This window comes from Urocitellus parryii, chromosome 2 (assembly GCF_045843805.1).
Source record: "Urocitellus parryii isolate mUroPar1 chromosome 2, mUroPar1.hap1, whole genome shotgun sequence".
In the NCBI taxonomy this organism is placed as follows: Eukaryota; Metazoa; Chordata; class Mammalia; order Rodentia; family Sciuridae; genus Urocitellus; species Urocitellus parryii.
The window spans coordinates 104,515,470-104,527,846 of NC_135532.1; the positions used below are offsets into that span (position 1 = coordinate 104,515,470).

The 12,377-nt window shown below is 32.0% G+C and overlaps 1 protein-coding gene across 1 annotated transcript in view; it reads left to right on the forward strand.

The window, feature by feature from the left end:
* Positions 1 to 11,763, forward strand: part of Slc25a36 (solute carrier family 25 member 36) — a 32,228-nt gene extending 20,465 nt beyond the window's left edge. The window contains exons 5-7 of the mRNA XM_026385002.2: positions 6,391 to 6,457; positions 7,298 to 7,587; positions 8,153 to 11,763. Coding sequence (XP_026240787.1) covers positions 6,391 to 6,457; positions 7,298 to 7,587; positions 8,153 to 8,346 — 551 coding nt within the window. The 3' untranslated portion in view covers positions 8,347 to 11,763. The remainder of the gene's footprint in view (positions 1 to 6,390; positions 6,458 to 7,297; positions 7,588 to 8,152) is intronic.
* Positions 11,764 to 12,377: the final 614 nt, after the last annotated feature.

Genomic DNA, 12,377 nt, shown 5'->3' on the forward strand with positions numbered 1-12,377 from the left:
GAATTGTTTTTTAATGTACGTTTTACAGATGTTGAATATATGGATATGATTTTCCCCCTACAAATTTTGAGTATAAGGTAAAAGTAGTGGCAGTGATAAACCTAATAACTATTGGGTTAGGTTCTTTAAGAATATATTTCTGGCTTACCAGTGTATATGATTTTCATTTTTAACCCCAGAAAATTATTTTTAAAAATGTTAAAAATGTTGCCTTTTTGAAAAAATTGAAATCAAGAAAGTAGATAAACATTGCTTTGAATGTTTATAATATCAGTATTACAAATTAAGAGGTTCAGAATATCTTTTTTCACTGAAGCACCTTATTTCATTAAAATAGCTCACCAGAATTTACTATTATATTTGTATTACATTGCAAAGAAATTCAGTAAAATTGTCATTTTGTACTTTTTTCTCAAATGGGTACAAATATTAACTCAGGTTGTTTTTATCTGTACATTGATACTGTTTGCCAATTTGAATTCCTTGCATTTTTGCAAATTGATGGTCATGCTTGTTCAGAGACTATTGCACTATACACTTACTGTGTAATTTTAAGATATATATTATATTTATTTGCAATTACATTGTTCTGAGAATTATGCTTTCAGAGTTTCCTTGCACTATTCATGAGCTTTAACATTTTAGCATTACAATTTTAGGTTTGTTTTTTTTTTTTTTTTTTTTTTAAATAACTACATCCTGAATGGTTCAGTGCAGACTCATAAAGGTAGCCTTTTGCCCCCTTCATTCTTAAAATAATCTAGACCAGAGTGCTCTGAGTTTTCTTCAGGATCATTTTTAGAGTTCTAACTCTGAATGATTTTGGGGTGTGAAATACTTAGAGATATAGTCATGTGAAAAAACAGGTTTTTAAAAATTGGCTATTCAAGGAAAAAAAGCTAACCTTGTCACTTTTCTTATCAAAAATGCACTAAAAATAGGTAATTCAGCATTTTTCCTGGAAATTTTTGCAACACCAATTAGCATTCATGTTAAGGATTTTAGTAAGGTACTGTTTACTTAATTTGTATTCCAAGTAACCTCTGGTTTCATTTTTATCAACTCAAAACATTTAATTTATTTTAGATAACATTTAATTTAGCTACTGAAACAATTAAAAGGTCAATTAAAGTGAATCTTTTCATTTGTTTTAGTGTTACAGGTGAATGCTGTAAGAATTTTTAAGTCTGTAAAATATACCTATAAGTTTTCATGTATTAAATAAAATTTCCAATTATGAGGATATTTAATCACACTAAGTAACGTTGACTTTTCTTAATGTTTTACCTGCTATTTTTCCTCCTACATACGACCTTTGTCAGAGTAAGTTTATTTTAGCTATTAAGGATATCTGTCTTATGTGTGTGTTTTATTAAAATGAGCTTGAACATCCCTCTGTATACACCTAAGCACATATGTGTATACAACAAAATCATTAAATTTCTCCTTTCTTTATGGTAAATTTCTTAAATTACTCAATTTTAATTTTTTTTTAAAAATCTGGCATGAACATATAATAGATAGCCCTATAAATGTAAATGAAATGAATTCAAGATATATTTTTCTGTTTGACTTATAGTTCATTACTAAAGGTTAAATTTTTACTCATTAAATACAACTTTTGTCTTGCATATATAAAATATTTTTAAATAATATTTGTCCGTGGCAAATTATTTAGCCAAATGGATACTTGGACAGATGTTTTGTCTGTTTTTATGTAAATATTTTTCCTGTTTTCTGTTTTGTAGAACACAAGAAATTAAGTACAAAATAATCCAAAATATTCCATAAGTATGGATGTGCAATATTACTGGCTAGAGTGCAAAAAGTGAAAGGTACTATTGTAGCAGCATATACTTTATTTTATTAAAAATATATATATACATATAAACAGTTCTAAAATAAAGTTAGTTGAATATTCTGGTGGGGTTTTATTTTTTTAAAGATTTACTAACTAGGCTGATTGCTAAAAGAATAGAAAATTGTGTTTTCAGCTGTTAATCATGGTAGATAATAATGGTAGGAAAATGGAATGTGATAATCCCCTCTGAATATTTGTTTTTAGATTCCCAATTGACAAGGTTAGCATTTTTTTCTAAGACCAAAATTGGTTTCTTTTAGGTAAGTATTTGGACTCAAACTGCTACAGATGGCAGGATTTTCAGTACTCGGTGCATTTTTATAAATAAAATGGCCCATTTTGATATTTCTTTCTTTCTTTTTTTTAGCTTGACTTTTTCAAAAAGGTTAGCTCTCACAGTAAATATTTCTCAAATCCTTCCAGTGGGATTCAATTTGTACACATGTTTCTGATGAGGTCACTGCTTGTTGTTATGATACAGAAAAGCCTGTGTCTATTTTAGGCATTTACTGTACATTTCTCCCGAGAAAAGAGTGAGATCGTGTCATCTCATGCTCCCCATCCGCAGGTCACTTCCTGTAGAAATATGGACTAACTTAAACCTCGTGAGTACTGATCTGAGCATCTCTTGCAGCCTCTAGTATAAGAAACACACCCTGGGATTTTATAGTAGCTGTGAAATGAATAGAAGGCGGGAAATGAATTTTTATTTCCTGAATTTGTGTATGCATTATTGAGTATTTTATAGAAATTTAATTCAGATCCCTTAATAATCCTTCTAGAAGGAAGAATGGGGTATGTTTCAGTCGTCATGTAATCCTGGGGTCTTTAGCTTGGCTATAACAGCCCTGACTTCCAAAGAATTTGGTAACAGTATATATTCATAGTTGTAAATGATATCATAATGCCCTATAACTTTAGATAAAATAGTTCACTTACTTAGCATAACATATTTAAAAGTGGTTTTCATTCTCTTGTCTGTCAATACTTAGCTTACTATTCTTCTGCCAAAAATAGTGATCTTAATGCCACGACTTTCCAAATAAATGCAGGATACAATATATTAGCTGTTTTAGTTTTAATTACTTAAAAAAAATACTTTTTATAAGGTTCTTTTTAGGACAGTACATGAGTTTTGTTTTTATAGAGTTAATTGAAATAAAATGAATTACTGAAAATGCAATACTACAGGTATCACTCACTTAATGAAATAAACATTTTCAGCAGATTTATTGTATGTGAAATTTGTTTATCTGGTTTTAAGTGGTATACACTATCAAATGGAATCTTACATGAAGCAACATGTTTTTAAAATTGCATTTAAAAACCTTTTTAAGACTATCTAATAAAACACTAATCACCCAGCTAACAGTATGGCAATTGTATTGACACCTTGCTTTAACTAACTGGAGCAGTACTAATCCTTCTTAAACCACAAATGGATCTCTCCTATAGTTTTAAGTCTATTTTAATGTTTTACTAGGTGCTCCACATTAATATAAGTTAGCATAAATTGTCACAAATCTAAAAAGCAAAATAAGAATAGGTAGTTTCTAAATTTCAGGATCACCATACCCAGTAACCTTGTGTGTGCTTATCTTAAAAGTAGTAGGAAGATTGTTTAGCTTTGTCTGGTTGTATGTAATTCTAAGTTAATAGTAAACTTTTGTTTTCTTCCATTTGTTTCATTTTTTTCTAATTAATAGATTTTTTTAGATTTAGTTTAGCCTAGTAATTTCTAATTAGTTCATTATTTTTGGTTAAGAAGAAGTAATAGCATAAGACTCAAATACCATCTAGTTTTAAACTGGTAAAGGATCAGTAACTAAAAGCCTGTGGGTTATGCCTAGATTCTTTATTCAACTCATAGTTTGAATGCTGGAAGTTAGGCTAGTATATTTATTAAGAATTCATTCTAGTTATTGGGAGAATTGAGTTAGAATAATTATAGTAAGTATAGCTTACTAATGTAGTCATTTTAAGGGATCAGATAATATTTTCTCACCTGAATTTTCATATGACCTTTTATATGGGTTTAATTTGTGCCTGGAAATGAGTTTTAGTTAAGTGAGCAATACCTGTTGTTTGCTTTCTGACATTGTCTACTAATATGCACAGATAATAATTTTAAAATAATATTTTGAGCCCCCAAATTTTTAATTTATAGTAATATTTATAAATATTTATGTATATATACATATTTAAATGTTTTTTTTCCCAGTCTAAAATTTGGGGAATTTTGTGTCTTGGAAAAAAAATATTATTGGCAAAAACTTGGGTACTAAGTTTATATTTTTAGAATAGAACTTTTACTTAAAAAACTTTGGTGTTCATCTTTTCAAATGAAATATAATAAATTAAATGAAAATTTTTACCTAGGCTATTGAGTTTTTCTAAATTTGATATAAGAATTCCCAGTTTTAGGCTTTTCAAGTTCAATAAGCAGGTAGTTTTTCTTAACTTAAAATTTTTAAGAATGATCAGTAATTGCCATCTTGAGTAATGTATTCTATTGATTTTTGCTGCTGAACAGCTTTTCACTTAAGGAGCCTTTATCTCACAAACATTTAGCTAATATAAATATTTAAGAAAGAAGAATCAGATTCTTATTTCAGAAGTAAGAATCATTAAATTGTGGTTTGATCAGAATATGGATGTTTGATTGCTTAAAAATTATGGTTCAAATATCTTTAGTTTCACCATTTTAGTTAGAAAAATGAGGTTCAAAGAAGAAGAAAACATTTAATAACTTTGTTTTCAGTTAAGCCAGATCATGCAAGAAAAATATTTAAACTAGTCTGATGCATAGTTTTCTGTTTTTTCCTTTCACCAAGAATATATTCATACAAAGAATCTCTTATTGAAAAATGTGTGTGGCAACAACTGTTCGATTCTAAATTTTTATTAGTTTAATTCTGACTGATGCTTCTAAAATCATTGGTCCCATTCTAGTTTTATGTTCATGTATATAATATTAAAAGCATGTAAGAGAAATAGAGAACTATATAATTCTTATAAATTATTAAAGGAATTATCCAACCAAATTTTATTCCAGTTACCTTCTTTCTTAAATAGATTTAATTGGAACATCCCTTTGTGTAACATCTGCCTATTTATAGTGTTAGAACAGTGTGTTAAGGGAGAAGTAAAATTTGACTTAGCTATTATCTCACATAGACAGGAGAAAAGAATCTTATAAGTCCAAATTTAGCTTTGTAAACAGTTTAGTAAAATTATTTTGCATATGTAGTTACCCATAGTAACTTTGAAAGCCAAGAGCAGTTTATGATTGGTTCCACCTTATATAATATTAATTTTTAAAACAAATCATTCCTAAATATTTTACAGCATTTTTGTTCCTAAAGTGCTTATATTAAGTATGTGAAATATAGTACCATCTTGCTAAAAATAATGTACTTGACCTGCTAGCATTTGATAAAAAATATTAAAACAGTTAAGATCCTTAGATATATTTCTCCATATAAGTGTTCGAATTTAAGGGCCAGTTGAGTAAACGTAGCTTGATGTAAGTAGTTCTGTAATGTTTGTGTATTTGATTTTAAATGTAAACATAAAATGTGAATACCCTATTTTGTGTAGATGAAGCAATCTTTATAAATTCCCATCATCAAAATTGCAGTTTGTGTGCTGCTGTTTTTCCCAAACTAGGAAGATGTCAAAGAAAAGATATACACAAGCCTAGAAACTTACTGCTCCACAAATTGTAATTTTCTACCTAGAATTGAACCACCTTAGGGGCTACCCTTCTGCATGATAGTTCCTACTTAATACTTTAGTGTTAAAGTAACTTAGAGCTACCTTCTACCCTGACTTTATTCAGTATCTCTGAAAGTGAGAGGGAAGTTCCAATTTGTAACTCTGAAGTTTTGAGTTTCGTATGTGTTTAAGTGTATGAAAAGTAATCTGTCCTATTAACCCTAACAGAAACCTTACCTCTGTCATACCATTATTTTAACAGTATTAGTAAGTATGTTTGTAGAAAGTATTCATGGGGCCAAATAAGTCTTTTCTGATAAATGAATAAAAATATTAGTAAATACTGTTTTTATGTAGAACTCATTTTGAACATATTGATCTGTGACAAGAATCACACCCCCAAGTAGCTGTTCTAAGTGCATGCTTCGTAGCCTAGAAAAAAGTTTCTGTGTGTTTGTCTGTAGCATTGGGTTTCTGCATTCAGTTTAGGCAATAGACAGCGCAGGCATTCTGGGTAGGTAGGAGGAGAGCAGTTTACATACAATCAGATTTTACTCTTAAAAGAATCTTTTGTTAAGATCAGAATTTGAGAATTTATGAAGATTGTAAGGTCAGATAGATGTTCATGATTATATGAATTTGTAAAATAAAAGTATAAAACATCAATTATTAGTTTAAATACTTATAGAACATATCAATTAATAGTTTAAATACTTATAGACATTTTCTCTAATTATAGTCATAATTAAAGATCCTTAAAGTTAATCGTGTCTTCATCTTTACTGGAGTTCATTTTAAACGTGTTTGTTTAGGTTTTACTGCAATCACGGCAACCAATCCCATTTGGCTTATAAAGACTCGGTTACAGCTAGATGCAAGGTATGTTAATTCCTTAAAATAAAATTTAAAAGTATTTAATTTTTCCTACAAATTTACGTCAGTAAGATTTCAGTGCCAGCCATTTCATTGGTTTTTTTCCTCCTTATTACCTTTTTCTGTTGAATTTTTTATTTTGTTTTGTTCCACGTTGAAACTTAGTCTGCTGTCAGAAGCAAGTCTTTCCTTCCATTGCATTAAGGAAATTGTGTTGAGAACAGTTCTGAAGAAGTGCTTGATGACTGTATAGGTTCTCATTTACCATTTCCTGGAATACTAATAAGGCCATTGTCTTTAAGTGGTCGTGGGGCATTTGATGCTCACCCACTCACTTCTTGGGGATGGTCTGGGTGGAGATGGAAGAACTACAGATGCACAGAAACTCAATTATATAATTTTCTTTGTAGTGTACTGTCATCATAAATATCTCATCGTTGTCAGATATTTAAGTTACTTAGAACTGGAATTAATACAGTGTGAGGGGTTTGGTTTTGGGGTTTTGGGGGGACTTGTTTTTATCTTGAGCTGCATTCAGAGTATTTGGTTCCTGTTGGAGTTTCTTGGTTATCCTCACTACCTGAACTCTAGTAAGGAGGGTGTGAAACTATAGAATCAATGAAATATATTTTGCATTCAGTAAATTAAGCTATTTACATGTTATGCATCTAATATGACAAATTTGGGACAAAAGATAAGAATTACGAAAGATGAATGTATTTTTAAAATTCTGATTTCCCTTATATGTTAAAGAAGACCATTCTTTATTAGAATGGCATATTTTTACTCTGTTTCATTTACTTTATTTAAAAAACCTATATACAGTGTCAATATTTTTCCTTTCAGGAACCGTGGGGAAAAGCGAATGGGTGCTTTTGAATGTGTTCGTAAAGTGTATCGGACAGATGGACTTAGAGGATTTTATAGAGGCATGTCTGCTTCATACGCTGGCATATCAGAGACTGTTATCCATTTTGTTATTTATGAAAGTATAAAGCAAAAACTACTGGAATGTAAAACTGCTTCTGTGATGGAAAATGGTGAAGAGTCGGTGAAAGAAGCATCAGATTTTGTGGGAATGATGCTAGCTGCTGCCACCTCAAAAACTTGTGCCACAACTATAGCATATCCACATGGTAAGAACAGTTGAGTCTCTGTGAGTAAACTCTGTTAGATCAGAAACAGCTACCCCAGCTCGCAGCATCTTTAGAATCTGTGGGATTTTACTTAATTATAGTACAACAGAATGCAGTTCTTGGAGCTTACAGTGGGACTAAAGCTAAGTAACATGAGGTATAAGCAGGTATGTGCTGTCGGACAGGAGCTGTGAGTCAGTCATGCTCCATCTCCAGAGGCAAATTTCAGCCACACTTAGCCCCAGCGAGGTGTCTTTGTACTGCTTTGTTAAATCTTTTGTTTCTCACTGTATCTTTCCGTATCCATTTAGCTCCATTTCCTATCCTGCTTCTTAACAGTTTTATCCTTATCTCTGTGTCTGTTTATCTAATATACAACTGATAGTCGGTGTACATGATTTTAGCTATGTTAGGAACTTGGTGTTACCGAAATATGACTGGTTTCAGTAAGCTACATGTTAAAAGTCAATATCCTGAGAATGGGAAAAGGAATGTGCTCAGTATTGTGAGAGTGTAAAGATACAATAATATTTAAATAAGATGATTTTCTTTCTTTCCTAAACAGAAGTTGTAAGAACAAGACTACGTGAAGAGGGAACAAAATACAGATCTTTTTTTCAGACACTGTCTTTGGTTGTTCAAGAAGAAGGTTATGGATCTCTCTACCGTGGTCTAACAACCCACCTGGTGAGACAGATTCCAAACACAGCCATTATGATGGCCACCTATGAATTGGTGGTCTACCTACTCAATGGATAGCAGCAAAGGCTGCCACACTACAAAGAGGGAAGACCAAAAAGATTACAGTGGACCATGGAGTAGCAAAGCCAGCATGGTGGACAGAAGGAAAGTAGTTGGGAACATGTAACTGTGCCTCAGCAGCAGTGTGATTGAGGTGGTAACCATGTCACATTACTTAGTCTCTCAGTAATGTGAACAATCCTTGGCTACCCTTGAGGAAATGCCTTTAGAAGCACTCCTTCTCAAAATTGCCATTTTCTCTACCATGTCCACAAGATGCAGTTGTGTTTGTTGAGTAATGGCATTCAGAGTGTAGTGTTGTTCCATCAGCATTTTTTCAGTCTCTAAACAAAGCCATCCCTAATTATATACTGTACTACAACTATCCAAAGATAGTATTTGACAGTCATAATTTCTAACTTCTGGCATTTAATCCCTATAATACTGTAGAATAATAATAATAGATAGATCCTGAGTATTATTTTCCCATTTTCCTGAGAGGACCTGGCACAGTATTTTAAATTTAACTATTTGGCATCAATAGTTAACTGTTATTGACAACCAATGAAATTGTGTCTAAATACCTTGTGTACTTTTAGCATTAAGATGTTTTGGTTTCCACGACTAACCGGTGCTTGATGTTGAGCATAATGTGGACTTTAAATTGTTAGAATATCAAACTCACAGTAGTTTGACAAAATAAACTAGTAAAACATTAATTCTTGGCCATTTCAATGACTTGAATGTGTCTTCAAATCTTACCTAATTTTATGGTACATGAATGAATGCAAATGCCTTTTCAGTAATTTACTTGTTATGGACTTGAATTAAGTATCACTTAGTTAAATAGAAAATTTTACTACTTCTGAATCTTTCTCTACTTGCTATCACTTTAAGAATCTAAACCTTTGAATCATTTCCAGATCTGTATATATTAGATTTATTTGTAGAGAAAATGGTAATTTTCAGTTTTGCCCTTATGAGTTTTTTTTAAAGCTGATATTAATGTGGGACAGTATAAACATTATAGAAGAGGAGCCCTCTGATTCAGAAGGTAATGATCTTAATTGGCTTAGAGTTTATAAATGAACAGTTACTTCTGATGGAAATTTATTCTGTCCTATTTTCTCGAATGGTCTATCATAGAAAGATTCAAGTTAGAGTGAAATATGTTGACAGGATGTAACTTTTAAATTTTGCTATTAAGTAACCTGCACCTTTTAAGACTTTAAATGTGTTCTATATATGGCCCTTATGAGATGTCTGCTATTATACCATGTCAAGGGACTTTGCCTATGGATGTTGCTATACTGGTTTATAAAACTTCTACAGTTGAACTCCAGTGTGGTCCTCAGTTCAGTCTACCTTAACTTGACATTTTGTGCAATGGCTTTATCTTGAGAATAACTCCTTGTGAATGCACTTTGTGGCCTTGGGGGTGGGGCGGGAACAAGAGAGGAGAGAATTTCATGTTAGCTTTTTTTGTTGTTGTTTAAATATTGGTCTTAGGGAGAAACAGTGTTCATAACATTTTTCTGGGTTTTTATTTTGAAGGTCTAATAATGTGTTTAAGCATTCTTCGTACCCTGCAGTGCCACAACATTATGGAAAAGCAGCATGTCATTGCAGGTTTTTTTTTTTTTTTTGCTGTCACCAATGAAGCTCTCTTGAATTCTCCTACCTTAACTTCCTTATAATCAGCAGTAACTGGATGTTTTTGAGGTGCTCAGTTGGAATTTAAAATATTCCAATCTATTTGGAGACCAAAGGCAAATTCAGTTTTGTTACCTTTTGTTATTTAACATTTTTTCATTTTAATTTCTGCTTTGACATTTATAGTGAGGAACATACTAAGCTCTCTCCCCACCAGAAGAATACCCCAGAGGTTCTAACTTAAATCTGTAGAGAAGGTCTCATTCCATAATGTTTGCCTTTTCAGTGCCATTTATACTGCCTAATACAGTGCCATTTGCCTTGTGAAGATCCATAAATAATGTGTTGAATGTAGGACACACTCCCTAGTCTTACTGATCTCAGTGCCCCACAAATGAAGAATGACATGAAAACCAGCAGCTAAGGAACATCTCATTTTGTTATAGCAAATTCATAACAAGTGTCCTTCGAGGATGGTATTCTATTTCTGTTTATATTTAGCAAGCAAAACTTAATTGACCTTTTGTGCATTATATCAGCTTTTAAAGTGCATATTATGTGTGTACTAGAAGGAAAAGCTTTTCAAGTCTTGGGCTGCATTTGTGCAACAACTAGAAAGGAGCAATGAAGTCTGGTTTTTCCCCTGAGTACATTCTGCCATAGTTTACACTAGGACAGATAATTCAAAAAAGAAAACTACATATGAAAATTGCTTTAATGCAATTAAAGTTGATTTTTTAATCTATTCTAATGTTTAAAGACAAAGATGTTAATCAGAGCATTGGACTTTTTGTTGTTGTTGTTGTTGTGTTTTGGTAGGAGATCATCAGCACTCCAGATTGGTCTGTATTTTATTACAGAATCTTCTCAGAAATTGAATTGAACTTCTTCAGGTTCAGGCAGTAGGTACTGAAAGCTTATGCTCATAGAGCAGCCACTCCCAGAAAGAGTTTGCTATGTTTCGCAGTTCAAATCTGAGACCACGGTGCCACCCCTGTGGTTGTGAGTACCATACAATGCTTTCAATTCCGGGGGAAGAATCTACCAGGAAACCTCTGTCTTGGTTCTGGTTACGTAACTTTGTAGAACCAACCTTACTAGAGTAGGCCCAAACTGATTAGTAACTTCGAAACCAAAATAGAATATCATGAGGTTATTTAATCCAACCTTTTGTCTCATACCTAATGTGCACTGTGGAGTAGCATTATTTTAGGACCAGCAGAATCAGGGTTGTAATAAATTAGTCCCTCTTCCAGAATCCCTTGTGCCTGTTTTTGTGGTTTACATGCTCTTCTACCCAAATGTAGTAATTGTAGGGACCCTTTGGGACTGATTCATACTATAGGAGAAAAAGGCTGACTGTACTAATCATGACTTTAACATTCCTAGGAATATAGTCATTTCTGAATGGTGTAAATTGAAAGGAATTTTAATATATGAAGTACAGTATGCTTTCTGTTTTTAACTCTCTATCATGCTCTTATATTTCCCGTTAGTCTGTACATTGATTTTATGCTACTCCTTTTAGGAACTGAAAAATTCTAGTCCTACTCAGTTATATTAAAAAACTTTTGAATGTGTACCCCATTGTATGTGAACAATTAAATTATGACCTATCTGCCACCCCTAACACGTCAACTTTTAAAGAGTTGGTAACTTTTGCCCGTTTATGTGAGTTTTGCTCTTCTTTCATTTATGTACATGGCTGTAAATTATGTGCATATATTCTGTATTTATGTTAACTAGCTTTTACTTGAATTGTTAAAATTTTAAAAAATTAAACTATGCTTATGAAATTGTGGTGACCTTGTTTCTGTTTGGCATGGTGAAACTAGAATCACGTGTTAATAGGACTGTCCTGTGTGTAGAACCAAAGTGCATTGTCAATTTGAAGTGAAACTTGACCATTCAACACACCTTTTTTTGAGGCACCTTCTGTCTGCTAGACCTAATAATATTGTTAGGAATCAACAGGTCAGATAACCCAATTCCCTCATGGTTTGGTAAGAATATCTGTTCTTGCATATTTTCCACAGTCCATTGTTTTTCATGTATCAAAATAGAATCAGTTTACCCAGAACATTTTTAAGAAATTGGAGTCTAGGTTATTGGATTTATAACCCTAGGTTGTAACATTTTTAATTTTTTTGTTTGTTTAATTCTAACTTTTAGGAAAGTTAAAGATATTAAAAATATAAATCTGAGAACTTGTTAGAATAACCAAATGAATCCATGTTAGGTTGAACTATAACACATTTTATCATGATGTTTCTTTTTTCAGTTTCCTTGAATTTACGTAACAAATGTTACTCAGTCTTATAGGCAAGGACACATTTCTTATCTCAAGAGTAATTAAGTTGAAATGTTCATTCTACTAGTGAATGTAATGACACTGA